Source organism: Leptodactylus fuscus, chromosome 3, assembly GCF_031893055.1.
Source record: "Leptodactylus fuscus isolate aLepFus1 chromosome 3, aLepFus1.hap2, whole genome shotgun sequence".
In the NCBI taxonomy this organism is placed as follows: Eukaryota; Metazoa; Chordata; class Amphibia; order Anura; family Leptodactylidae; genus Leptodactylus; species Leptodactylus fuscus.
This window is the reverse complement of record NC_134267.1, coordinates 234,083,043-234,109,733: the sequence shown is the minus strand read 5'-3', so window position 1 is coordinate 234,109,733 and position 26,691 is coordinate 234,083,043. Positions and strand designations below refer to the sequence as shown.

The following is a 26,691-nucleotide window of genomic DNA, read 5'->3' as shown; positions in this document are numbered from 1 at the left end:
TCCGAAGCCTGAGGCTGCACTACTGAGATTCTAATGGAAACCTGTCCCCGTTTGATACAATGTTGTCACCAATCTTATAGGTATCCACATAGAATGTCCTCAAATTAGTAAGTAGGTGATGAAATCAAAGGTACGTATGAAAGGAAAGGCCTGAGGCTGCACTACTGAGGATTGTCGTTTCACAATGCATAGATTGCAGAAACTCTCAAAGTGAAAGGCCTAAAGCCTGAGGCTGCACCACTGAGACTTGCAGTTTTAGAATGCCTACATTCCACAAATTAAAATACCAAAACCCACGATATGAGCTCTTGAAATGCAAGGCCACAACCCCGAGGCTGCACTACTGAAGCTGGAATTGGAAAGAAAACTCCGACAGGGTTAAAAGGTTTCGATCTATCATTAATGTAGGCATACAGGACAGGAGACTAAAAACTAATAAAATATAACGCATCTCATCAATAAACAGGTACAACATGGATTATAAGCCGCCGTCTGGAAAAAGTGCATTTCTCAGTCTATCGTTAGGCTTGGTGGGAAGACTGAAAATTGCAAGATTTAGCAATCTACATGCGCAACACTTCCTCAGCCATCCCTCGCTCCTCGCGGCGGCAGGTGATCGGGCACTTCCATTAATTGTTCCGTAGCTACGGAGGAAATTAAACAACTCTTCCTATGGGAGACCTGGAAGTCAGATTAACCCTACGTGCCCTGCAAAGGAGTGAATGAAACGCCACAATGCAGGGCGTGATTACTTTTTGGCTGACTTAAAGGGACGCGATGCTTTTAGGTTGTATTAGTAATTAGAATAGTCCGGAAACACATTGTCCGTCGGGAGATCTGTCTTGTGGGGTGTACGTGGTATGTAAGTGGTTAATACCTATCAAATGTGGTCCCTCAGGATGAGAACCGGTGACCTGCACCATGTTCAGAGGAACATGGCAGAAACTCAACGTTGCAATCTGACTTCCAAATTCCTCAGACCCTGAACTACACCAGAATATTGCTTACAGTGCAATGCCATAAGAAATCTGCTTCCGGCCTGGAGGCGCTAGACTACATCAGAAGTCCCTGCCAACAATAGTCTAGACAGGAGGGAGGATCCCGGCCGTACCCTGCACAAGCCTGTCAGACCAGTAGGACATGAAACTGCAACTGAGGCAAATCCTACAGTGACCGTCCTGCACCGTGACTACTGAAGTAATAAAGTATGTGCCCCCTTCAGATTCTCCTCCCTATACAGGACTAATATGGGGTGTCCATGATGCCAGAGGGCAGGTGTGTAGACTTAAGCAATAGCATCCCACAGCAGGTTGCATGTACACAGCTGGAAAAAGTGTCAGTCCTAACTGGAGTCTAGCATGCTACTCATTAATCATGAAGCTTAGGATGAATAATAGATGCCTCACACATAGGGAAGTCCTATAGGACATGGAACAGGTTTGTTGGAGAGTCATAGTTGCTATTTCTGTCGCTTTAATTGGGAATCCGGGCGACACTTGATATCTGTCTTTATGCCCTCCTGCAGCTGGGAGACGTCTGGCGTTTTATATGATATCTCACAGATCCTCCAAATCCAAGAGGGGGGCAAATTTTAAAGGATTTGGAACATTAACCCGTATACTTACAGCTTATCCCAGACAATCCAGATTGTCCTGCATATGGTGCATTAAAAAATTAAATAAATGCACTGAGCGCCCCCTACAGATGTAGCAGAGAGGAGGTTGTCCAATGCGATCATTTTCCAAGGGAATTTAATGCAATTGTCGAAATTATAGATTGCAAATGACAAACTGAGCTCTGCTGCGCCTGGTCAACTCCTGCGTAAAACTGTTAGTCTACCTCAATGACCCTGCAACCAGATAACACAAAGCCAAACCCAGTACTCGTGGCCCTGCATTATTCCCAATGTTCCCCAGGATCACGGCCTCTGGATAATACCCAGCACCCCTGTCCCCGCAGCAGTACTGAGCCTGAACAAAATCTATAAACAACTCCCAGTGACCCTGCAGCTGAATAAACCAGAACTGCTGCACCTAAATAACCAAAGCACCCTTGCCGCACATGGTTATCCCCCAGTGATTCTGCTGCATGTGCACCCTTAGCGCCGCTGCCATGCCTGGCCAACCTCCAGCACCCCTGCAATACCTGGCCTACCCCTCAGAACTCCTGCTGCACCAGGAAAACCCACTAGTGTCCCAGTTGCACCTGGCCTATTCCCCAGAAACCCTACTGCACCTGGAAACCCGACCAGCACCCCACTGCACCTGGTCAACCTCCCCACCATTCCTGTCGCACTTGGCCTACCCATCAGAAATCCTGCCGCACCTGGAAAACAAACCAGCGCCCCTGCTGCACTAGCCAATGCCCCTGCTGCATCGGACCAACCACCCAGCACCAATGCTGTTCCTAGCAAACCTTGTTTCCACGAAACCACTCACCTAGTGTACATCTCCATTTTCTAATTTCGCTGCTGCACTTGACAAACCCCCGGTACCGCTGCTGCACCTGGCAAACCCCCGGTACCGCTGCTGCACCTGGCAAACCCCCGGTACCGCTGCTGCACCTGGCAAACCCCCGGTACCGCTGCTGCACCTGGCAAACCCCCGGTACCGCTGCTGCACCTGGCAAACCCGCGGTACCGCTGCTGCACCTGGCAAACCCCCGGTACCGCTGCTGCACCTGCCAAACCCCCGGTACCGCTGCTGCACCTGCCAAACCCCCGGTACCGCTGCTGCACCTGCCAAACCCCCGGTACCGCTGCGGCACCTGGCAAACCTGGCTTCCAAAGCACCAAACATACTCACTTAAACATCATCTCCATTTCTTAAATTTTATATCTTTCCTCGAATGTGGAGAAATAAGCTGTATAACCGCTATCCTCTGCCGCACACCTCATCTTGGCCGCCAGAAACACCTTCATGAGCTGCGGGATAATCCGGAAGATCATTTTACGGTAAGTCTTCGGAATTTAGGAGTCAATGTTCATCATATGTTTTTTCAATTTCAGAAGTCAAAACAGATTGAAGGCCAAAGTCCCGAGAGATTATCACAGCGAGACGTCCACATAAGCCATGGTCATTGTGCATTACCACAAGGCTAGAAGTAATCCCACAAGCTGGTGAGGGTGGCGAGACAGACGCCCCGCACCCCTGCCTAATTCTAAACCATTGTGAGGATACCCCAACTGCACAGATGTGGAATAACAAAGAGGCCAAGTATGGATGACGAGGGGCGGAGACAAGATTAATAACCAATGTGTAACCTACTGCCATACAGGAACACAAGAGCAAGAAGATGGCACAATAATGTACTGAAGACCAAACCATACTAGTACACGGGGGCAGTATTATAGTAGTTATATTCCTGTACATAGGAGCAGTATTATAGTAGTTATATTCTTGTACATAGGAGCAGTATTATAGTAGTTATATTCTTGTACATAGGAGCAGTATTATAGTAGTTATATTCTTGTACATAGGAGTAGTATTATAGTAGTTATATTCTTGTACATAGGAGCAGTATTATAGTAGTATTATTCTTGTTACATAGGAACAGTATTATAGTAGTTATATTCTTGTACATAGGAGTAGTATTATAGTAGTTATATTCTTGTACATAGGAGTAGTATTGTAGTAGTTATATTCTTGTACATAGAGGTATTATTATAGTAGTTATATTCTTGTACATAGGAGCAGTATTATAGTAGTTATATTCTTGTACATAGGAGCAGTATTATAGTAGTTATATTCTTGTACATAGGAGTAGTATTATAGTAGTTATATTCTTGTACATAGGAGTAGTATTATAGTAGTTATATTCTTGTACATAGGAGTAGTATTATAGTAGTTATATTCTTGTACATAGGAGCAGTATTATAGTAATTATATTCTTGTACATAGGTGCTGTATTATAGTAGTTATATTCTTGTACATAGGAGCAGTATTATAGTAGTTATATTCTTGTTACATAGGAGCAGTATTATAGTAATTATATTCTTGTACATAGGTGCTGTATTATAGTAGTTATATTCTTGTACATAGGAGCAGTATTATAGTAGTTATATTCTTGTTACATAGGAGCAGTATTATAGTAGTTATATTCTTGTACATAGGAGCAGTATTATAGTAGTATTATTCTTGTTACATAGGAGCAGTATTATAGTAGTTATATTCTTGTACATAGGAGTAGTATTATAGTAGTTATATTCTTGTACATAGGAGTAGTATTGTAGTAGTTATATTCTTGTACATAGGAGCAGTATTATAATAGTTATATTCTTGTACATAGGAGCAGTATTATAGTAGTTATATTCTTGTACATAGGAGTAGTATTATACTAGTTATATTCTTGTACATAGGGGGCAGTATTATAGTAGTCAAATCAAATCAAATCAAAAAATGCTTTATTGGCACGTCCGAATAGGTATTTGGCATTGCCAAAGCTAGTAAAGTGTGTGGGGGGGGGGGGAGTTGGGTTGGGTGGGTGGTGGGTATGGGGGGGGGGGTTTGGGTTATAACAGTCCATGGAGTCTCATCTTCCTCTTCGTTGGTGACTGCTATTAGGGGGGGGGGGGGGGTTGGAGGTGGGGTGGGGCAGGGCGGTTGGTTTGGGGTATAACAGTCCGTGGAGTCTCGTCTTCCTCTTCGTTGGTGACTGCTATATGGGGAGGTGGGGGCGGGGCGGGTGTTTTGGGATAAATATAACAGTCCATGGAGTCTCATCTTCCTCTGGTTTGGTGACAGCTGGACACGTATTGGGCAGCGATCTCCACAGTGGCTTCTTCTTCTCCCAGTAGGATGTAGAGTTTCCTCTTCTCGTCTGCAGATATGAAGTCTGGGATGTGGGCAGAGAGTCTTTGGTAGTAGACGGCCCTCACAGCTGAGTATTTGGTGCAGTGTAGCAGGAAGTGGGTCTCGTCTTCTAGGACCCCCTGGTCACAGTGCTGGCACAGTCTCTTCTCCCGTGGCTTGTACGTCTGTCTGTATCGCCCCGTCTCTATCTCCAGGTTGTGGGCGCTCAGTCTGTACCGGCTCAGGGTCTGTCTGTGCTTGGGGTGGCGTATTCTCTCCAGGTAGGTGGCCATGGTGTAGTCCCTTTGTAGGGATTGGTACACGGTGAGTTTCTTGGAGTTATTTATTTCATTTCTCCATTCTTCAATGTACCGCTCTCTGTTTGCCTCTGTGGTCGCCTTTATTTCGGCCTTGGTTATCATCTGTTGGTGTTTTTGGTTTGGTGGTTGGCTGCTGTTTGGTTGGTGAGTGTCTGGTTTGCTCAGGTGGCTTAGCCAGGCTTGGTGGTGGTAGGAGTCGGGCTTGCTCCCCTGGATGTGTGCCTGGAAAGCTAGCGCCCTCTTCTGTATGGTGTAGTTATATTCTTGTACATAGGAGAAGTATTATAGTAGTTATATTCTTGTACATAGGAGTAGTATTATAGTAGTTATATTCTTGTACATAGGAGTAGTATTATAGTAGTTATATTCTTGTACATAGGAGTAGTATTATAGTAGTTATATTCTTGTACATAGGGGGCAGTATTATAGTAGTTATATTCTTGTACATAGGGGGCAGTATTATAGTAGTTATATTCTTGTACATAGGAGGTAGTATTATAGTAGTTATATTCTTGTACATAGGAGTAGTATTATAGTAGTTATATTCTTGTACATAGGAGCAGTATTATAGTAGTTATATTCTTGTACATAGGGGGCAGTATTATAGTAGTTATATTCTTGTACATAGGAGGTAGTATTATAGTAGTTATATTCTTGTACATAGGAGTAGTATTATAGTAGTTATATTCTTGTACATAGGAGTAGTATTATAGTAGTTATATTCTTGTACATAGGAGTAGTATTATAGTAGTTATATTCTTGTACATATGGGGCAGTATTACAGTAGTTATATTCTTGTACATAGGAGGTAGTATTATAGTAGTTATATTCTTGTACATAGGAGCAGTATTATAGTAGTTATATTCTTGTACATAGGAGTAGTATTATAGTAGTTATATTCTTGTACATAGGAGTAGTATTATAGTAGTTATATTCTTGTACATAGGAGCAGTATTATAGTAATTACTAGCTTTTACCCGCGACTTCGTCTGCGGTGAGTTGAGTATTGGGTGGACACAGACGTGTGAAACTGTAAAAGTGCTTTAAAAAGTTTGGTGGGCTAGCAAATGTGATTTGATGTGTTATATTGTGTATGTTGTGATACAGACAATGTGATGTGTTATACAGCCTGTGTACAGGAGTATATATGTATCAGGTACTGTATATAGCAGTGATAGGAGATACATGTAATATATAGTATATACAGCCTGTGTACAGGAGTATATATGTATCAGGTACTGTATATAGCAGTGATAGGAGATACATGTAATATATAGTATATACGGCCTGTGTACAGGAGTATATATGTATCAGGTACTGTATATAGCAGTGATAGGAGATACATGTAATATATAGTATATACAGCCTGTGTACAGGAGTATATATGTATCAGGTACTGTATATAGCAGTGTTAGGAGATACATGTAATATATAGTATATACAGCCTGTGTACAGGAGTATATATGTATCAGGTACTGTATATAGCAGTGATAGGAGATACATGTAATTATATAGTATATACAGCCTGTGTACAGGAGTATATATGTATCAGGTACTGTATATAGCAGTGATAGGAGATACATGTAATTATATAGTATATACAGCCTGTGTACAGGAGTATATATGTATCAGGCACTGTATATAGCAGTGATAGGAGATACATGTAATTATATAGTATATACAGCCTGTGTACAGGAGTATATATGTATCAGGTACTGTATATAGCAGTGATAGGAGATACATGTAATTATATAGTATATACAGTCTGTGTACAGGAGTATATATGTATCAGGCACTGTATATAGCAGTGATAGGTAATACATGTAATATATAGTATATACAGTCTGTGTACAGGAGTATATATGTATCAGGCACTGTATATAGCAGTGATAGGTAATACATGTAATATATAGTATATACAGTCTGTGTACAGGAGTATATATGTATCAGGCACTGTATATAGCAGTGATAGGAGATACATGTAATTACAATGTGATGTGTTGTATTGTGTATGTAGTGATACAGACAATGTGATGTGTTATATAGTGGAAAGCTATATGTTAATGTGAGTGAGTAGAGTGAGGGCGACTCCTGAGGTGACAGTAAGGAGTGTGCAGGCAGGTTGAGGCAGGAAATGCCAGGCAGTGTGTGTGAGTCTATAGCTGGGGCTAGGAGTCCTGCTTTTGTGAGTCTCCTGCTAGGAAGCCATGTTGTTTAGTGGCACCAAAAGTAGCCTGTGACTCAATCCTAAGGGAAAACTATGTTTGTGGAAAATTGCACACAAATCTGTCCAGGCGTTTTAGTGTGATTGAGGAACAAACATCCAAACTCACAAACATCCAAACACACAAACTTTCACATTTATAATATTAGTAGGATATTCTTGTACATAGGGTCAGTATTATAGCAGTTATATTCCTACATTTCAGTAAACATTCAGTCATTCCTGAAATCAATAGAAACTATTAGTGAATCCTTCAGAAGTTCCAGATAACCGACCACTCCGCCGCCTTACATTAGTGGAGTCGGTGTCCTCGCCCATTACCGGAGATGCTCTTATTGTGCTCCATCACAACATTTACACATCATTTAAAAGAAAAGGAAGAAAAAGTTAATTTTTAATGGAAATATTCTATACAGAGACACAAGATCAGCGCCGGGCCTCGTAAATCAATAGCAATATAGAACAGAAGGACAATGTCAATCCCATATAGCAGTATATAGACAGCACCTCACAGATAAGTGTCGGTCGTATATTGATGACACGGTATCCATCCGGCTCTTGAGATCTATCAGTCACAACAATCATTGCCGTCTCCACAATCTTATATAGCAGATAGCTCAACGACCTCTTATAAACCCAGCGAAACTGGTCACATAACGGATTTCTGCCATATGGATGGACCAGTAGTGGTCTACATTAAAGGGGTTCCCTACTTTAGACAATCCCTACTTATTAAAACGGTCTCTTGACAATAAATTGACCACAAAGTGTCTCCCTGCTAGACCCTCAGCGATCAGCGGCAATCGATGGTGAAACCTGGAGGTAAGTACTGCTTTTCGCAACAGCACCACCGCTGGGGTAATGAAGTATTACACAGTGTCCATGCACATCAATGGGTTTGTCTGTGTAATACAGGGCAGGTCAGGTCCTCCAGAGCAGGAGACACTCTTTGTAAGCATTCACACTCTTAAAGGGACTCTTCTTTATTAGATCAGAATTCCCTAATAGGAAGAAATGGACTTCCCCTTTAATGATATTAAAGATCATAAATATATCGGGGGAACTGGGGACTGCAGCAATCCTACAGATCATAAGATGTAAAGGATTACGCCAGCACCAGAGATAGCACAGCTCCCTCCACTGTGCAGTGGCCAGACATGGTACTGCAGCTCTCTCCTATCTACTAGAACAAAGCTAAGCTGCAATACCAGACCCAACCTATAGATAAACATGGCGCTGTTTGTGGACGAAATCAGCCTTACTCCCAATTTTACAACGGTCTGGCGATTTACAACATGTAATACAATCCATATAATAAATACAATATAGAACACACCTGAAAACAACCACATACAAACCAAATCAAAACACTACGCATGACAAACAGGAATTACGACTCCGTCTGTGCTCTACAGGGTCCGAAGACACCATAAAAAGTCATAAAAGCCGCCCGGCCTACGGAGACGCTTTTGTTTACAAGGCCAATTAAACTAAAAGGTGGACGCCCAAGACAATCGTACTTGAAGGACCGAGTCCCTTCGATCTGGAGGCTTCTGTGGTCAAAGGCAGAGTCATGGTGATGATGGGGCAGATGTCTGACTAAAAGGACCTTCACATCTGCCAACCATACATGAATAGGCCAAGTTTATGAAGGACAAGATAAGGAACAATGGCCGTCTAATGGTTCCCACTTTCTTGGATTATCTAGAGAAGTCTCTAGATGAAGCAGATGTGGAGGATAGATTCCCCAATATGTCACCCTCATGGACAACCTAAAATTTCCAATGACTACAGAGGGTCATCATGTCAAAAAAAATCTAAGATAGGCTGAAGAACTTTCTTTCAAGGTACAGAGAAGTATTTACTACATTGGACATCTCAGGAGACATTAGAGCTTCAATAGTAGGAACGATGTAAGGCTCGGAGCTTCCCGAGACAGAGCAAAAGGTTGTACCTTTGCTCCGTCTTAGTGGGAGTGGGGGAAGCATTTATGTGCGGGAGGTCATTGACTTCTAGGTGGAGAAGATGTCTGGTTGAGTGTTATGAGGTATCTAAGGAGGCTTTGCACACTTTTTCACTTTACCTCGAAACACAGCCAGCCATAGTTTCCAAATGATGGACAATCCATTTAAAGGCTAGACATGTCCACCTGGCTCCATTATCTGACCCCTAAAGCAAAGCAGATTAGAGATAGATGGCCTCCTCTACTACCTATGGACCTTAGTATACACCTCAACAGGTGCTCCAGAAGTTGTAGGCATCTCACTACCTTCCCAGGACCTGAAGATGCCGGCCTGTGGTAATATTTTGTCTCTCAGCTCATTAACAAACGAAATCTGTAGCAGAGAGTCCTCGTATAACCTCCTGCGTAGATGTCCTGAAGTCACCCCCATGGAGACATTCATCGGGGCACCACCACATGGTCAATGAATGAACGGATTAATGAACGGTTTCACTTCCAGGAGATCCTGGCTCCTCGCAGCCAAAAGTGTCACAAGACTAAGACAAAGATGGCCGAGAGCATTGAGCAACCAGATGGCCCGAGCTTCAAGGCCTGAAACTCAGCGGTAGGAGATATGAAGTCATCTGATTCTTCTATTATACATGGAAAAAAACTCAAAAAGTTCCAGAGACGTAAGATTCTTCTAGGTGGATCCAGAAGATTTCAGGGGACTATGTCAACAGCCCATGTAAATCTAGCCCGATAGACAGTAGATTATATTGTAACCTGCCAAATTTTTGGGTCTCCTGGGAGATAACTAACACCATGGGGGGCTGACAACCACTAATACCCATGATGTCATTTGGAGAAGTTGGAAAGATTTGGTATGGCCGCCTAGTAGGCTGAAAACCACCAGTCACCTCTCCTAATACGCCTGATATTTTCCATGTATACATGTGTGCAAATACAACCAGGAACTCCCTCATAGGATCAGGAGGGGACAAAAGGGATTAGTCACCGACCACTACCAGCAGAATCCAAGCGACCTAAAATACTGCAGAACGTAATCTGTGTGTTATATATCAGACAACCAGAATGTCAGAAGAAAATGCCGCACCGCAAAACACAAGCGAGACAGCTGAGAAAAATCTATAAATACACATTATTGTCCTTAGAGGGCAGTATTATAGCAGTTATATTCTTGTACATAGGAGTAGTATTATAGTAGTTATATTCTTGTACATAGTAGTATTATAGCAGTTATATTCTTGTACATAGGAGTAGTATTGTAGTAGTTATATTCTTGTACATAGGAGTAGTATTATAGTAGTTATATTCTTGTACATAGGGGCAGTATTATAGTAGTTATATTCTTGTACATAGTAGTATTATAGCAGTTATATTCTTGTACATAGGAGTAGTATTATAGTAGTTATATTCTTGTACATAGGAGCAGTATTATAGTAGTTATATTCTTGTACATAGGGGCAGTATTATAGTAGTTATATTCTTGTACATAGGGGGCAGTATTATAGTAGTTATATTCTTGTACATAGGGGGCAGTATTATAGTAGTTATATTCTTGTACATAGGGGGCAGTATTATAGTAGTTATATTCTTGTACATAGGGGGCAGTATTATAGTAGTTATATTCTTGTACATAGGAGTAGTATTATAGTAGTTATATTCTTGTACATAGGAGTAGTATTATAGTAGTTATATTCTTGTACATAGGGGCAGTATTATAGTAGTTATATTCTTGTACATAGGGGGCAGTATTATAGTAGTTATATTCTTGTACATAGGGGGCAGTATTATAGTAGTTATATTCTTGTACATAGGGGGCAGTATTATAGTAGTTATATTCTTGTACATAGGAGTAGTATTATAGTAGTTATATTCTTGTACATAGGAGGTAGTATTATAGTAGTTATATTCTTGTACATAGGAGTAGTATTATAGTAGTTATATTCTTGTACATAGGAGTAGTATTATAGTAGTTATATTCTTGTACATAGGAGGTAGTATTATAGTAGTTATATTCTTGTACATAGGAGTAGTATTATAGTAGTTATATTCTTGTACATTGGAGTAGTATTATAGTAGTTATATTCTTGTACATAGGAGCAGTATTATAGTAGTTATATTCTTGTACATAGGAGGTAGTATTATAGTAGTTATATTCTTGTACATAGGAGTAGTATTATAGTAGTTATATTCTTGTACATAGGAGTAGTATTATAGTAGTTATATTCTTGTACATAGGGGCAGTATTATAGTAGTTATATTCTTGTACATAGGAGTAGTATTATAGTAGTTATATTCTTGTACATAGGAGTAGTATTATAGTAGTTATATTCTTGTACATAGGAGGTAGTATTATAGTAGTTATATTCTTGTACATAGGAGTAGTATTATAGTAGTTATATTCTTGTACATAGGGGCAGTATTATAGTAGTTATATTCTTGTACATAGGAGCAGTATTATAGTAGTTATATTCTTGTACATAGGAGTAGTATTATAGTAGTTATATTCTTGTACATAGGAGCAGTATTATAGTAGTTATATTCTTGTACATAGGAGTAGTATTATAGTAGTTATATTCTTGTACATAGGGGCAGTATTATAGTAGTTATATTCTTGTACATAGGAGCAGTATTATAGTAGTTATATTCTTGTACATAGGAGCAGTATTATAGTAGTTATATTCTTGTACATAGGAGCAGTATTATAGTAGTTATATTCTTGTACATAGGGACAGTATATTAAACAATGCTTAAAGATCTTCCACTGCCCTCCAGATAAATAAAGGGGCTGACTAGGACACACAGATCCAGCTGGTTTTCTCGTCTACTTTGGGCACATTCTGCAGTTTTCTGACACTGTTCATCCTGAAATCATTTTGATACCAGTCTTTATAAACATGCGGAGAATTTTTGGACATTTCTTTGGTAAGTCACAGCTGCGGGATGACGCTACATATTTGAGAGTCGCCCTTTGATGAGATGACGGCAAATACAAAGCGCAGAGCTGGAAGTTCAGCTTAAAGCCAAGTGTAAACATTACATCACTGCAAGGAGGATGTGAAAGCAAACTCCAGTGCGGGACGGCCGAGGTTTATACCGTGTTATCTGGAACTACAGGCAGAACACACGTGTTAGAAGGGAGGATGGGCAGTGGTGTGATGTGTCACACACCTGGATACACACGGGAGGGGCTCGCCTAGTACCTGCAGCTCAAATTCTATATTACCCAGCACATGCGTTCGCGCCAACCTGATGACTTCCTAATATGCAAATGTAGAACATTCCAAAATAAGAAGGCGAAAATGAATAAAGGGAACCGCCATGGGCTCCAACTGCAGGCTATGGATGCTTCTGGCCCCCATTACAGTGCCTTAGAACATCCCTAATATTTGTGGTTTAAACAGAAATTCCCACACCCTTGGTAAACCTAAAGAGGAACCCACAGCTAATATTAGACCTTCCGGGTTCTCAGATGGGCAGGGAGAAATAGATCCATATCTAGTCACCCACTGCGGTGGTAGGGAACGGATCTGACGGGTTGGATTTTATCAGAACGTACCGAATCTTACTGATCTACCCCCAAAACTGTGCAGAGTAGATTCATCGCACAGAAATTGACAATAATCAGCAGTTTAGGGGTCAGCCCTGGTGACAGAAGGGTTAACTAAGTCCATAGGAAATAAGAGCTCAGCTGTGCAGGGCTGCGGCTACAGGGGGGGCTATCCCAGCTGGTGAGGTATACTATGCCAGGGGGCAGGGAGCTGGAGACGCTTGCCAACTTAAACAAGTCAGCTGAAAAATGCAGCGAGTCACGCTTGGCATGTCTTATGTGGAGAGATCACCTGACAGTGCGGAGCGGAGGGGCCCCGGGGGGTTAAACTAATACACTGTTACCGCAGATCAGCTCGTGATCATGGGGGACACATTCCAAAATACTCATACCCTCCTATTGGTAGGGTTCATATAGGTTTATATGGCTGATAACAGAGAGCAATAGCACTTGATGAGATCTCTACTGATGCTACATACTTTGTACCCCTCACAGGCAGGTTGGCACCCAGCTTTCCCAGGCTTAAAAAGTCAGATTTGCTTAGCATTACATTGCTGCACTGATCAGTCTAGGAAAACTGGACCATGGAGTAGTCACCCAGCTTTCCTAAATCTGCAAGGTAATATAGTGCTGCAACCCTGGCTCTAGTATTACAGCATGTTTAGGCAAGCTTGCTTTTCAGGACTCTAGGAAAGCTGGGCGACCACCTCTCTTATGATCACCATGCAATAGTCACCCAGCTTTCCTAGATTTCTGAAAGGCAACTCTGCTTAAAAATATAGTGCTGCATCCCTGGCCCTAGTATTACAGTATACCTAGGTAGACTGGCTTATCAGGACTTTAGGAAAGCTGGGTGACCACTTCTGCAAATGATAACCATACTTTCTTATACTCCAGAAAGTCAGATCTACTTAGTAATATAGCGCTGCATCCCTGACTCTAGTATTCCAGTAGACCTAGGCAGATTTGCTTCTCAGGACTTTAGGAAAGCTGGGTGATCACCACTCTATTGATGACCATGCAGCAGTCACCAAGCTTTCCTAGACTTCTGAAAGGCAAATCTGTTTAGTAATATAATACTGTATCATTGGCTCTGGCATTATGGTAATATGTATGCAGGTTTGATTTTCACAACTCTAGGAAAGCTGGGTGACCACTGCTCTAATGATAACCCTACAGGTCAATCATCCAGCTTTCCTAGACTCCAGAAAGTCAGAACTGCTTAGTACTACGGTGCTGTGTTACTGTCCCTAGTATTACAGTATAGTTAGTCAGTACTCTAGAAAAGCTGGGTGACAAACACTTTAATGATGACCACACAGTCAGTGACCCAACTTTCCAGCCAACAGATGCAATGGCTGTATACTGAGCCCACAGCTAACAAGAAATCCAGCTTTGCTACTCCCGGAGAGGGGGATGGGCACACAGCAATGATTAAGAGTTGTCTGTAATCATTACCCTGTATACAGACATCCTGCAGGGGGCACTGGTGGGGACAGATTGTTTCCCTGCTGGAGGTTTTGTGCACCTCTGCCTCTAGGTTTTCATTGCTAATATACATTCACAGCACTAATGCAAACCCTGTGTACCAATAAACTCCACCACGACGTGCACACCCCGAATATCAGCATCAGGGGGCAACAAAGATCAACTGCTGAAGCTGAAGGCGATCAATTATTCAGTGTATGTGAGCACCAGTGTAACCGGAGGCATGAGGCGTGTCGTACCTCACCCATCTCCAGAGGGGGCAGTAAACTGGACTGAATAATGAAAAGGGAGGCTGCAACTTTTAGAAACACTCCAAAAAGCAAGCTGGGGGTTAAAGATAAGTTATTAGACAAAGCAAATCATCTAAGAGGTGACATAGTGAGCGCAGCTCTGGAGTATAATACAGGATAAGTAATGTAATATATGTACACAGTGACTGTACCAGCAGAATAGTGAGCGCAGCTCTGGAGTATAATACAGGATAAGTAATGTAATATATGTACACAGTGACTGTACCAGCAGAATAGTGAGCGCAGCTCTGGAGTATAATACAGGATAAGTAATGTAATGTATGTACACAGTGACTGTACCAGCAGAATAGTGAGCACAGCTCTGGAGTATAATACAGGATAAGTAATGTAATGTATGTACACAGTGACTGTACCAGCAGAATAGTGAGTGCAGCTCTGCAGTATAATACAGGATAAGTAATGTAATGTATGTACACAGTGACTGTACCAGCAGAATAGTGAGCACAGCTCTGGTGTATAATACAGGATAAGTAATGTAATGTATGTACACAGTGACTGTACCAGCAGAATAGTGAGTGCAGCTCTGCAGTATAATACAGGATAAGTAATGTAATGTATGTACACAGTGACTGTACCAGCAGAATAGTGAGTGCAGCTCTGGTGTATAATACAGGATAAGTAATGTAATGTATGTACACAGTGACTGTACCAGCAGAATAGTGAGTGCAGCTCTGCAGTATAATACAGGATAAGTAATGTAATGTATGTACACAGTGACTGTACCAGCAGAATAGTGAGCACAGCTCTGGTGTATAATACAGGATAAGTAATGTAATGTATGTACACAGTGACTGTACCAGCAGAATAGTGAGTGCAGCTCTGCAGTATAATACAGGATAAGTAATGTAATGTATGTACACAGTGACTGTACCAGCAGAATAGTGAGCACAGCTCTGGTGTATAATACAGGATAAGTAATGTAATGTATGTACACAGTGACTGCACCAGCAGAATAGTGAGCGCAGCTCTGGAGTATAATACCGGATAAGTAATGTAATGTATGTACACAGTGACTGCACCAGCAGAATAGTGAGTGCAGCTCTGCAGTATAATACAGGATAAGTAATGTAATGTATGTACACAGTGACTGCACCAGCAGAATAGTGAGCGCAGCTCTGGAGTATAATACAGGATAAGTAATGTAATGTATATACACAGTGACTGCAGCAGCAGAATAGTGAGTGCAGCTCTGGAGTATAATACAGGATAAGTAATGTAATGTATATACACAGTGACTGCAGCAGCAGAATAGTGAGCGCAGCTCTGGAGTATAATACAGGATAAGTAATGTAATATATGTACACAGTGACTGTACCAGCAGAATAGTGAGCGCAGCTCTGGAGTATAATACAGGATAAGTAATGTAATGTATGTACACAGTGACTGTACCAGCAGAATAGTGAGTGCAGCTCTGGGGTATAATACAGGATAAGTAATGTAATGTATGTACACAGTGACTGCACCAACAGAATAGTGAGCGCAGCTCTGGAGTATAATACAGGATAAGTAATGTAATGTATGTACACAGTGACTACACCAGCAGAATAGTGAGCGCAGCTCTGGAGTATAATACAGGATAAGTAATGTAATGTATGTACACAGTGACTGTACCAGCAGAATAGTGAGTGCAGCTCTGGAGTATAATACAGGATAAGTAATGTCATGTATGTACACAGTGACTGCACCAGCAGAATAGTGAGTGCAGCTCTGGAGTATAATACAGGACATAACTCTGCAGTATATTGTGACTACGAGCACTTTCCAAGCCCTTGGGAAGACCAAATTGAAACCACAAAAGAGCAGCAACAGATTCTATCGCACCCCCAATAAATCAGACAAAAGGAGGGCAGCTGCCACCTTAATCTAGGTCACATTCTTTGCCAGCCTACTGCCAAGCAGTCAGCGTGGAAGCACATTGGGTTGCACGCTCCATCTGCTTGTATTACAATTACCTCATGTACAGCGTATGCCTCCATATAACATACATAAATTACCGCACAGACCATCAGAGCGATCATCATATTTTTGAGAGGCGTGCCATGTAACACTAGGGGGTCCGGGACATCCTCATCATTTTATATTTTTAAGATAAACCAGGCCATGGATGCCCGCTGAGGGGTGCGGGGTCCGATCACCTAATATAGCAGTGTCCGTCGTGTTATACGAGACATGAGCAGGGAATGAATCATGCCGGTCACTTCTAATTCTTGTAGCACATGCCAGGGTGGGTGATCCGGTGTACGCTGCCAGGGTTTACTCATGGAAGAATCTGCCCACGTCCCGCCCTGCCGTGCCCACATACCAGACTAGACACTGCTAAACCGCTTGCTCTTGCTGAATGTGACGGCAAGTAAGGGGAGATATTGTGCTGTGACCAAACCACAGCACCGACAACAAACTCGGCACTGCTACATCTGTCAGGGCGGGGATGAGGAGTGTGACATTGCTGAGCCTTCCCGATACTTCTTAGCCATACACACTACATGGACGACTTCCATCTACTATATATGGGCACCTGTAAAGCGTCCACTTATACGTATGACCAGGTCAGAGTACCGATCGCACAGCTGAAGGCTTTGTTACAATGTATCAGCACGAATCCCTCCCAGTCTGGAGTCCAGGACGATAGATTGTGCTGCTGCTGTTACAAACCCACAGGTCTGGAAATCTATAGACCCTGGCATCTTGCACCCTGGTCCTTACCTGGCATCCCCTTTGGATAGGTTGCTGTTGGCGGGGTAAAGGACGACTTGATCTTTCTCCACGTCGACGACACATTTTGTGTGAAGGTCCAATTCTGCAAAAAAAATATTGAAAGCGTTAGAGCGGGAAGCAAAATGTCAGCGATAAGGTAGCAGCGTACAGCATGGTCATGTAGGGGCGCTGTAACACGGACAATGCTGATGTCATAACCCCATAGGATCAGCAGAAACAAAACGGTAGGAACGGTTTTAATCCAGGTTACTTTATTTTAGGTTTCGGATTGGTTGCGAAGGACATGGCCTGTAAACTGACTTGGTCACAATCTGGCGGCCATATCTTCTACCAACATTTGTCGCGTCAACTCCTCATATCCTAGTCCTGCTCATAGAGCTGATGACCTCGTCACAACGTATCCTTTGGCCTCGCAAAGGAAAGCCTATATCGGCGTATTTCCAGATTGGAGTCTTGTGTTTTTGGACAAACCCTCAGAGATTAGGTGTCGCGCCTTGGTGCTCAGCCCACATCGTCCTGACATTTTGGGGTCAGACAAACCTCTTATGCCTGAGCACATCCCTGCTATCAGTATAGGAGTGCACATGACAGTCGGGCGTCCTATATTTGGTGCTTATTATATGGTATAGGACGCGGTTATCAGACAGCGCCATTACTGATTGATAGGGTCTAGTGACTTATACCGGGGTGACCTGCCCTGAGCGTCTGCGAGCACTTCTACCATAGACAAGCCGCCATTATCACTTCTAAGGTGATGGCTGATAAGCCCCAGACTTAATCCTAAACTTTCTATAGGTTTATTTTTGTCCGTTTTGTTCTTTTATCTGCACATATTGTACAATCTATATCTGTCTGGTTCATGGGTCAAAGATAAACCATTGCTATCAACAGATTTACATTTCTAAAATTGGAAAGTCAGTTTAATTCTAAAATCATCATTAAAATCACTTTAATAGACGCTTGAAATAAATATTTAGAATAAAAAATATTTAGATTATTTTAGGAAATAAAATTTCAGGTCGGTCAGGACCCGCACCAGTCACTAGATTGGGGGGACTCGAGTCTAGACCTGATCCTCATTGCACTGGTCTAGAGGTGTGCAGGACTGGGAGCCCCATGGTCCAAGTGCAGGGGTGATCAATGTTCAGGGCAGGACCACCCGCTTAAATTTAACATAATCACAGATTATGGTCACAGATATAAAGCCCACCTCTCCGGGGTGCATCCTCTTACCCAAGGAGGTGTACAAGGAGATAGTGTTGTATTGGGGAATTGGTATAAGGTTTAGCTTTGTCAGTGGGGCCATATGCCCGGGGGCAGGTCTTACCTGTCCTCTTTGCAGCCCAAACTCATTACTATAGGAGTTTGCAGAGGGGTTAGCATGGCAGCCTTGCAACACTGCTGTCCTGGGTTCAAATCCAATCCAACCAAGGTCAATATCTACAAAGACTTTGTATGTTCACCCTGTGTTTGTGAGGGTTTCCGCCGGGTACTCCGCTTTCCTCCCACATACTGATAGGGAATGTAAATTGTGAGCCCTATATAGGACAGTGACTGACAATGTTCGCAAAGCGTTGCAGAATATGTTGGCGCTTAAGTAAGTGAAATAAATAGTGCGGCTGATGCAACATGACAGACACCAACCCCTAGAATCATAAAGGCGGCTAGCAGCCAACATAACACGTGATGCTACATGGCAGGGTTCCCCAGGCGTGCTCTGAGCACATGTAGTAAAGTAGTAGTAACTCTACAAGGAGAGCAAAGTTCAGGCTTCATATACAGACGCAGCGCCCACTAATGGCAGGAATGAGAGTTACGATACAAGGCCAGGCCCTACAGGATCTTACTGCGGCATGGAAAGTCCTACAACTTTCTAATACCCTTTGTATTCCAATTCATCACCATTTTCAGGATCTCTGCTTGCTGTCAGTGACCTCTATTGGTTCCATTCGGAGGTAGTAACCCTGTATATAGCAAGTCCTGCCCTCAGCTGTGGACATCATTGTGTCCAATGTAGACAATGCTCTGTGAGCTGCACAGCCCGGACTCCAGACCTGTAGAGAGATTTGTGCAGGTGTGCTAAGCTCACAGAGCATTGTCTGAATACAATTGTAATAAACCATCAGGTTCACATTCGCGTCAAGAATCTCCATTTAAATCGCTGTAGGGAAAACATCCTGCCAGTCCAACTTTTTCCTCCGGCGGCCAATAGTCATTAAATGGATGCGACTGTACCCATACATCTGCTCTTCTGGTGCTACAAGGGAACCTAGAAAAGAAGTATATCCAGCCTACACAATGCTCTGCGAGCTAAACAGCCGGAACTCCAGACTGATACATTGTTGCAAACTAGTACAGGGATATATGCAGCTAATGCGGATGTGTTCAGCTCACAGAGCATTCTCTAGACTGGATACAACTGTAATAAACCTGCAGATAAGAAGTGGAGACAATTATATTCAGTACAGACAATGCTCTGCAAGCCAAAGAGCCCGGACTCCATTGTCTAAACTACATACAGTTGTCACCACTTCTCAGATAAATAGAAGTCCCCTTTAAGGGTAAGGTAAGTGTTTTAGTCTCCGCCGCAGGGTTCCTGTGACTACTCGCCGCACGCTCGGCTGCAGGCACAATGACATTTGTTCACGGCTGCCCAGGCGCAGGGCCCTGGAGACAGGAATAATTGGCGGCCGCTCTGCATCATCTACAGTCACGTCCCATTAAAATCTAAGATGCCGAATTAAGATTGTACAAGACTGAAGGAAACCGAGGACACCAAGACCCCGCTCCATGATCTCAATAAGGGAGGGGGGGGGGATAGATTTTACTACAAGAAGAACAAAAGTGTCCAGAAGAAAGATGAATGAAAAAACAGAGGAAGAGTCAGCGAGCAGGACAGAGGAGACGGCCAAGGCATAGAGACCTGCACCTGCTGTGTATACATGTCCTACAGTGTATACACAGTGCTATATAACAGTATACAGTACACAGTGGAGGTATATGACTAGTATACAGCAGTCCGTACAGTATACACAGTAGTATATAACCAGTACACAGCAGCGTGAATACACAGTGATATATAACCAGTACACAGCAGCATGTATACACCGTGGTATATAACCAGTACACAGCAGCGTGTATACACAGTGGTATATAACCAGTACACAGCAGCGTGTATACACATTGGCATATAACCAGTACACAGCAGCGTGTATACACATTGGCATATAACCAGTACACAGCAGCGTGTATACGCATTGGCATATAACCAGTACACAGCAGCGTGTATACACAGTGGTATATAACCAGTACACAGCAGCATGTATACACAGTGGTATATAACCAGTACACAGCAGCGTGTATACACAGTGGTATATAACCAGTACACAGCAGCGTGTGAACACAGTGGTATATAACCAGTACACAGCAGTGTGTATAGACAGTGATTTATAATCAGTACATAGTAGCGTGTATACACATTAGCATATAACCAGTACACAGCAGCGTGTATACACATTGATATATAACCAGTACACAGCAGCGTGTATACACATTAGCATATAACCAGTACACAACAGCGTGTATACACAGTGGTATATAACCAGTACACAGCAGCGTGTATACACATTGGCATATAACCAGTACACAGCAGCGTGTATACACAGTGGTACATATACACCAGTCACTGAGCTTTGCAGGCATCCAAATAAGCAGAGAAGCCACTTAAAAGCTCCACTTCCCGGCGGCCCCGGTATTGAGCGGCCCCGACCACCATGACGGTAAAATCAGCAGAAAATCCTGTAAATGCTTTATAAGTGAGAACCACAGAGACTGTGACTGCGGGGGTTGGGTTACCGGATCTACCCTGAGCAAACACTGTGTATAATGGACACTGGATGGAACTAATGTATGTGCATTACTGCTGAGACATCACCGGCTCTTAAAGGGACACTGACGTCAGATTGCGATTTACTCTATTGCCTATTGTTCCCTGTTATCAGCCGTGTGATATGGACTGTACAGCTTTCCAAAGCCAAGAGTCCAGGAGAAAAAAAAAACCTTAAAACTTTAAGGACGTTCCCCTGTTATCCCTCCTGGAAATATATGATTACATTGACTTGGTCTTGCTACGCCACTTATATCGCTACATACTGTGAAGCCCTAATGCAGAGAGAATGATAAAAATCATGTTTTTCAATGAAGTCATACATTTCCAGGAAGAACAACAGAGAGAAATGCACATAAAAATGAAAGGAAAAAAATGCAGAAAATCAAAATAACGAACGAAATCTCCCCAACATGAACCAAAGCAGATTAACTGATTGCTGACCGGACTGGACAAGTTGCACATACAGAGGCGGTGTGTAGGATGAATGGGCGCGCAGCATCCATACTGGTGTGGCCCTGCGCTTTACAGTCCACATTCCCGTTATGTCCTGGGATAAACCCTCATATTGTCCTAATATATAACCCCGCCATTAAGTGTCACAGCAGGAAAGCACTTGTATGGAGGGAAATGAAATCTGGCTTCTGTCCGCGCTCATATCCCCTGGTGCTATGAATGTTAATGAATTGTGAGCCCTTATCCAAATGCAAAAGAGCCCCCGGCCACTTCCTCACCCCCTGTATAATGCCGAGCTTGTTCAAGAGACAGCGGAGGAAGGACGAGGACACAAATAGACCGTGACAAGCAGCAAGAGCACAGATAACACCGCTTATCTCCAAGATGTCTACACAGTCACACTAAGGAGTCATATACAGCTATACAAGATGCTGTATATAGGAGTTCTATTCTTCTACATAGGAGCAGTATTATAGTAGTTATATTCATGTACATAGGAGCAGTATTATAGTAGTTATATTCTTGTATATAGGAGTAGTATTATAGTAGTTATATTCTTGTACATAGGAGCAGTATTATAGTAGTTATATTCTTGTACATAGGAGTAGTATTATAGTAGTTATATTCTTGTACATAGGGGGCAGTATTATAGTAGTTATATTCTTGTACATAGGAGTAGTATTATAGTAGTTATATTCTTGTACATAGGGGGCAGTATTATAGTAGTTATATTCTTGTACATAGGAGCAGTATTATAGTAGTTATATTGTTGTATATAGGGGCAGTATTATAGTAGTTATATTCTTGTACATAGGAGTAGTATTATAGTAGTTATATTCTTGTACATAGGAGGTAGTATTATAGTAGTTATATTCTTGTACATAGGAGTAGTATTATAGCAGTTATATTCTTGTACATAGGAGATAGTATTATAGTAGTTATATTCTTGTACATAGGGGGCAGTATTATAGTAGTTATATTCTTGTACATAGGAGTAGTATTATAGTAGTTATATTCTTGTACATAGGAGAAGTATTATAGTAGTTATATTCTTGTACATAGGAGTAGTATTATAGTAGTTATATTCTTGTACATAGGGGGCAGTATTATAGTAGTTATATTCTTGTACATAGGAGTAGTATTATAGTAGTTATATTCTTGTACATAGGAGTAGTATTATAGTAGTTATATTCTTGTACATAGGGGTAGTATTATAGTAGTTATATTCTTGTACATAGGGGTAGTATTATAGTGGTTATATTCTTGTACATAGGAGCAGTATTATAGTAGATATATTCTTGTAAATAGGGGTAGTATTATAGTAGTTATATTCTTGTACATAGAGGCAGTTGTATACTGGTTACATTCTTATGTTATTACCTGTGTCACGTGCTACAAGACCCATAAAACACTCCATATGAGGATACATAACACTGTCACTTGGTAACTCTCTATATAAGTGTCACGGAGCAAAGGTATACGTCTTCCTCCGGATGGTCTTTTGAATCAACACGGACGCAAGAGGTCGGGAGACAACAGCAATTTATTGTAATCCACAAAGTTAGTAGCCGGCAGCGGTCACATCAACCGTAATAACAATAAGTCCACAGAAGTCACAATCCAATGATAACTTTGGTTCCTTGGTCCTGTAACTATATCCTGGCTCTCTGCAGAGCTGTGCACAGGCCGGCTAACACATACTAACTCCAGCTACAACCATATACTAAGACTGTTACACCTATATCTGTGGGTGGGAAGGGCTGAGTCACAGATCCTTCCCCCCTCACCTATACCAAGGAGAGCAGACTCCCTGTCTACTATGAACAATGCACAGTCCAACATCTTCTTGGAGACACTGAGCAGATTATCTCCACCCATTGTCCTCACTGGTCCTCACTAGTTAGAGGTATTTGCATACAATGTGCTAACACACTAGACCCGAATCAGCCAACTACACATTGATGTATATAACAGGTTAGAGAATACATTCCACATGAAATATATATTACACATTGCCTATAGTATAGACTCTAACCATCCCGTGACAACCTCTCCCCCTCTCAAAACATGTGCATGACACAATTGGCCTACACAGGTAAATTGGGGAATGCACATCAGTCTCTATAGCTCATATGTCCTCCTGCCGGGATAACCCATCTGCGTTCTGGTGTTGGTTCCCTCGGCGGTACTGAATGGTAAAGTTGTAGGGTTGAAGGGCTGGCATCTGTCAGAAAATCCGGTGGATCCATGTTGGCTTCTCCCTGAGCTTGGCTTCGGGTCACTGCTCCCACAAAGTGGCACTGTAGATTTCCAACATCGTTGCCTAACAGAACATCGGCCGGCAGCCCGCTCATCACACCAATTGTGCATCGTTTTGGTCCATAACCATAGTCGAGTTCCACGGTAGCTTTAGGAATACGTCTTTGAGTACCCCCTGCCAACTTGATAGAAATGCCAGGGCCCTCCTCTAGGGCCTCGGGTCGCACAACTCGGGGGTCCGCTACCGTTAGGAAAGCTCCCGAGTCCCGGAATCCAACAACTGTTCGGCCATCCAGTAGGACCTCCTGCACGTGCTTCCGCTGAAGGTTTGCGGGATGTGTGGCGGAAGGCTGAATCCCATAGACCCCTGGAGGTGGAACAGATGTGTCATTCATGGAGTCATCTGGAAATGGGGCCAAACTTTCTGTCCTAGGAGTGGTTCCCAGGTAGTGAATAGGCCGGGATGCCACGGTGGCCCGTGCCCCCATGTTAACAGGGCAACTAGCTTGCAAATGTCCAGGCCGCCCGCACCCAAAACATCTGCGCTCTAGCATTCTTCCAGTAGGTCGTTGTCTAGGGACAGGGTTGTTCATAGCTGGAGGCCGATGGGCTGGGACAGGGGTAGAGGGGGAATTGTAATCCTGAGGCCGGGCACGAAAGGTGGTTGGCTGGCTGAAGGGTGTCTGGCGGACTGTGGTAGTTTTCCGTTCCTCTGCAAACAACCTCTTCCACTGCGGCTTGATGGTCAGGCCCTCATCTGCAAGAGAAGCAGCTTGCTCAACTGTGGCTGGGTTCCGTTCCAGCACCCACTCACGGATCTCAGCGGGGCACTGGGAAAAGAACTGTTCCTTAAGTATGACTTGGAGGATCTTATCGACTGTGACAGCCTCCTCTCCTTCTAGCCAGCGCTTGCATGCTTGCTTCAACTTGTGGGCGAACATGTGGAAGGAGCTTCCCCCATTGTAAGACAAAGAGCGGAACTGAACTCGGTAGGTCTCTGGAGTGACTGCATAATACTTCTGCACCGCTCTTTTAATGGCCTCATAGTCCCGCTGATCACTAGGGTCCATGGCTCTGAGAGCTTCCGCAGCCCCATCTCGTAGGTGTCCCACCAGATACCGGACCCAATCCTTCTCTGGGACTTCCATCAGGTGGCACTGGTGTTCGAAGTCCTGAAAATATCCATCAACATCCCCAGCCGCTTCATCAAAGGTCTTGAAGTGTTTATGGGAGACATATGGTGGTTCTCTCACTGTTGGGCTGGGGGTCGGCGTTTGATTATAATTCCTCGTAGTTATCTCAGCCATTCGCCTTTCATGCGCCATTCTTTCCTTTTCATGCGCCATTCTCTGTTCCTCCTTCTCCGTTTCCTGAGCCCTCTGTAATGCTCTACTCCTTTGCTCTGCAGTTGCTCCTAGCCCCAGCACTGCCAATTCCTCCTCATACAAAACAACCCATCTGCTCTTTTGGGTCTGTACCTGCCACTCCCGTATCTCTCCAGTCTCCTGGGAGCAGCCCTCCTCATGGTCGCTTTGCAGGGTCATCTCCTCCAGTGCCTCGATCAGTTGATCTTTCGTTCTTCCCTGGTAACTCAGGTTTAGTTCCCGGGCCCTTACTTGTAGACTTGCCATAGTCCAGTTCCTGTATTCTGAGGTTGTGGCTCCATTAATCGCTGAGCTGCTGTAGTCCATCTCGCTGTCCGCTGTTGATCCCACCGCTGCCACCAGTTGTCACGGAGCAAAGGTATACGTCTTCCTCCGGATGGTCTTTTGAATCAACACGGACGCAAGAGGTCGGGAGACAACAGCAATTTATTGTAATCCACAAAGTTAGTAGCCGGCAGCGGTCACATCAACCGTAATAACAATAAGTCCACAGAAGTCACAATCCAATGATAACTTTGGTTCCTTGGTCCTGTAACTATATCCTGGCTCTCTGCAGAGCTGTGCACAGGCCGGCTAACACATACTAACTCCAGCTACAACTATATACTAAAACTGTTACACCTATATCTGTGGGTGGGAAGGGCTGAGTCACAGATCCTTCCCCCCTCACCTATACCAAGGAGAGCAGACTCCCTGTCTCTTTTGAACAATGCACAGTCCAACATCTTCTTGGAGACACTGATCAGATTATCTCCACCCATTGTCCTCACTGGTCCTCACTAGTTAGAGGTATTTGCATACAATGTGCTAACACACTAGACCCGAATCAGCCAACTACACATTGATGTATATAACAGGTTAGAGAATACATTCCACATGAAATATATATTACACATTGCCTATAGTATAGACTCTAACCATCCCGTGACAATAAGTATTACATACCAGGACATGCTATAACACATTTGTTTTTTTGTGCCAAATATGGAGATAAAACTAATTAAAAGTCAAAAAACTTCTTATCTTTTCTGTAATATAATAACTCTTAATCACACCCTGCAGGGTAGGGCCTACTTACTATACAGGGCTGTATACACTGTGGGGTATGTATACTATGGGTCACCCCATTCAGTCATGTAATGTCACGTTGCGACCAGGGCCCCGAGTGGTCACCCACTTTTCCCAGATATACAGGCATCAAAATATTTCTATGTAAATATGCTTTTTAGGAGCCTGGGAAAGTAGTGTGAAAAGACTTGTGGCGAGTATAACAATAGCTATAATGGAGGTCACCCAGCTTTCCCATAGCCAGATAACAGTTGACTACCACTGATAGCA

The 26,691-nt window shown here is 43.0% G+C and overlaps 1 protein-coding gene across 2 annotated transcripts in view; it reads right to left on the bottom strand.

The window, feature by feature from the left end:
- Positions 1-26,691, bottom strand: part of KIF13B (kinesin family member 13B) — a 145,210-nt gene that overhangs the window by 106,537 nt on the left and 11,982 nt on the right. For both annotated transcript variants that reach the window (XR_012715349.1, XM_075269304.1), the window contains exon 2: positions 17,356-17,449. Coding sequence is in view for 1 of the 2 variants with exons in the window: in XM_075269304.1 (XP_075125405.1) it covers positions 17,356-17,449 (94 nt within the window). In the remaining variant the exon portion in view is untranslated. The remainder of the gene's footprint in view (positions 1-17,355; positions 17,450-26,691) is intronic.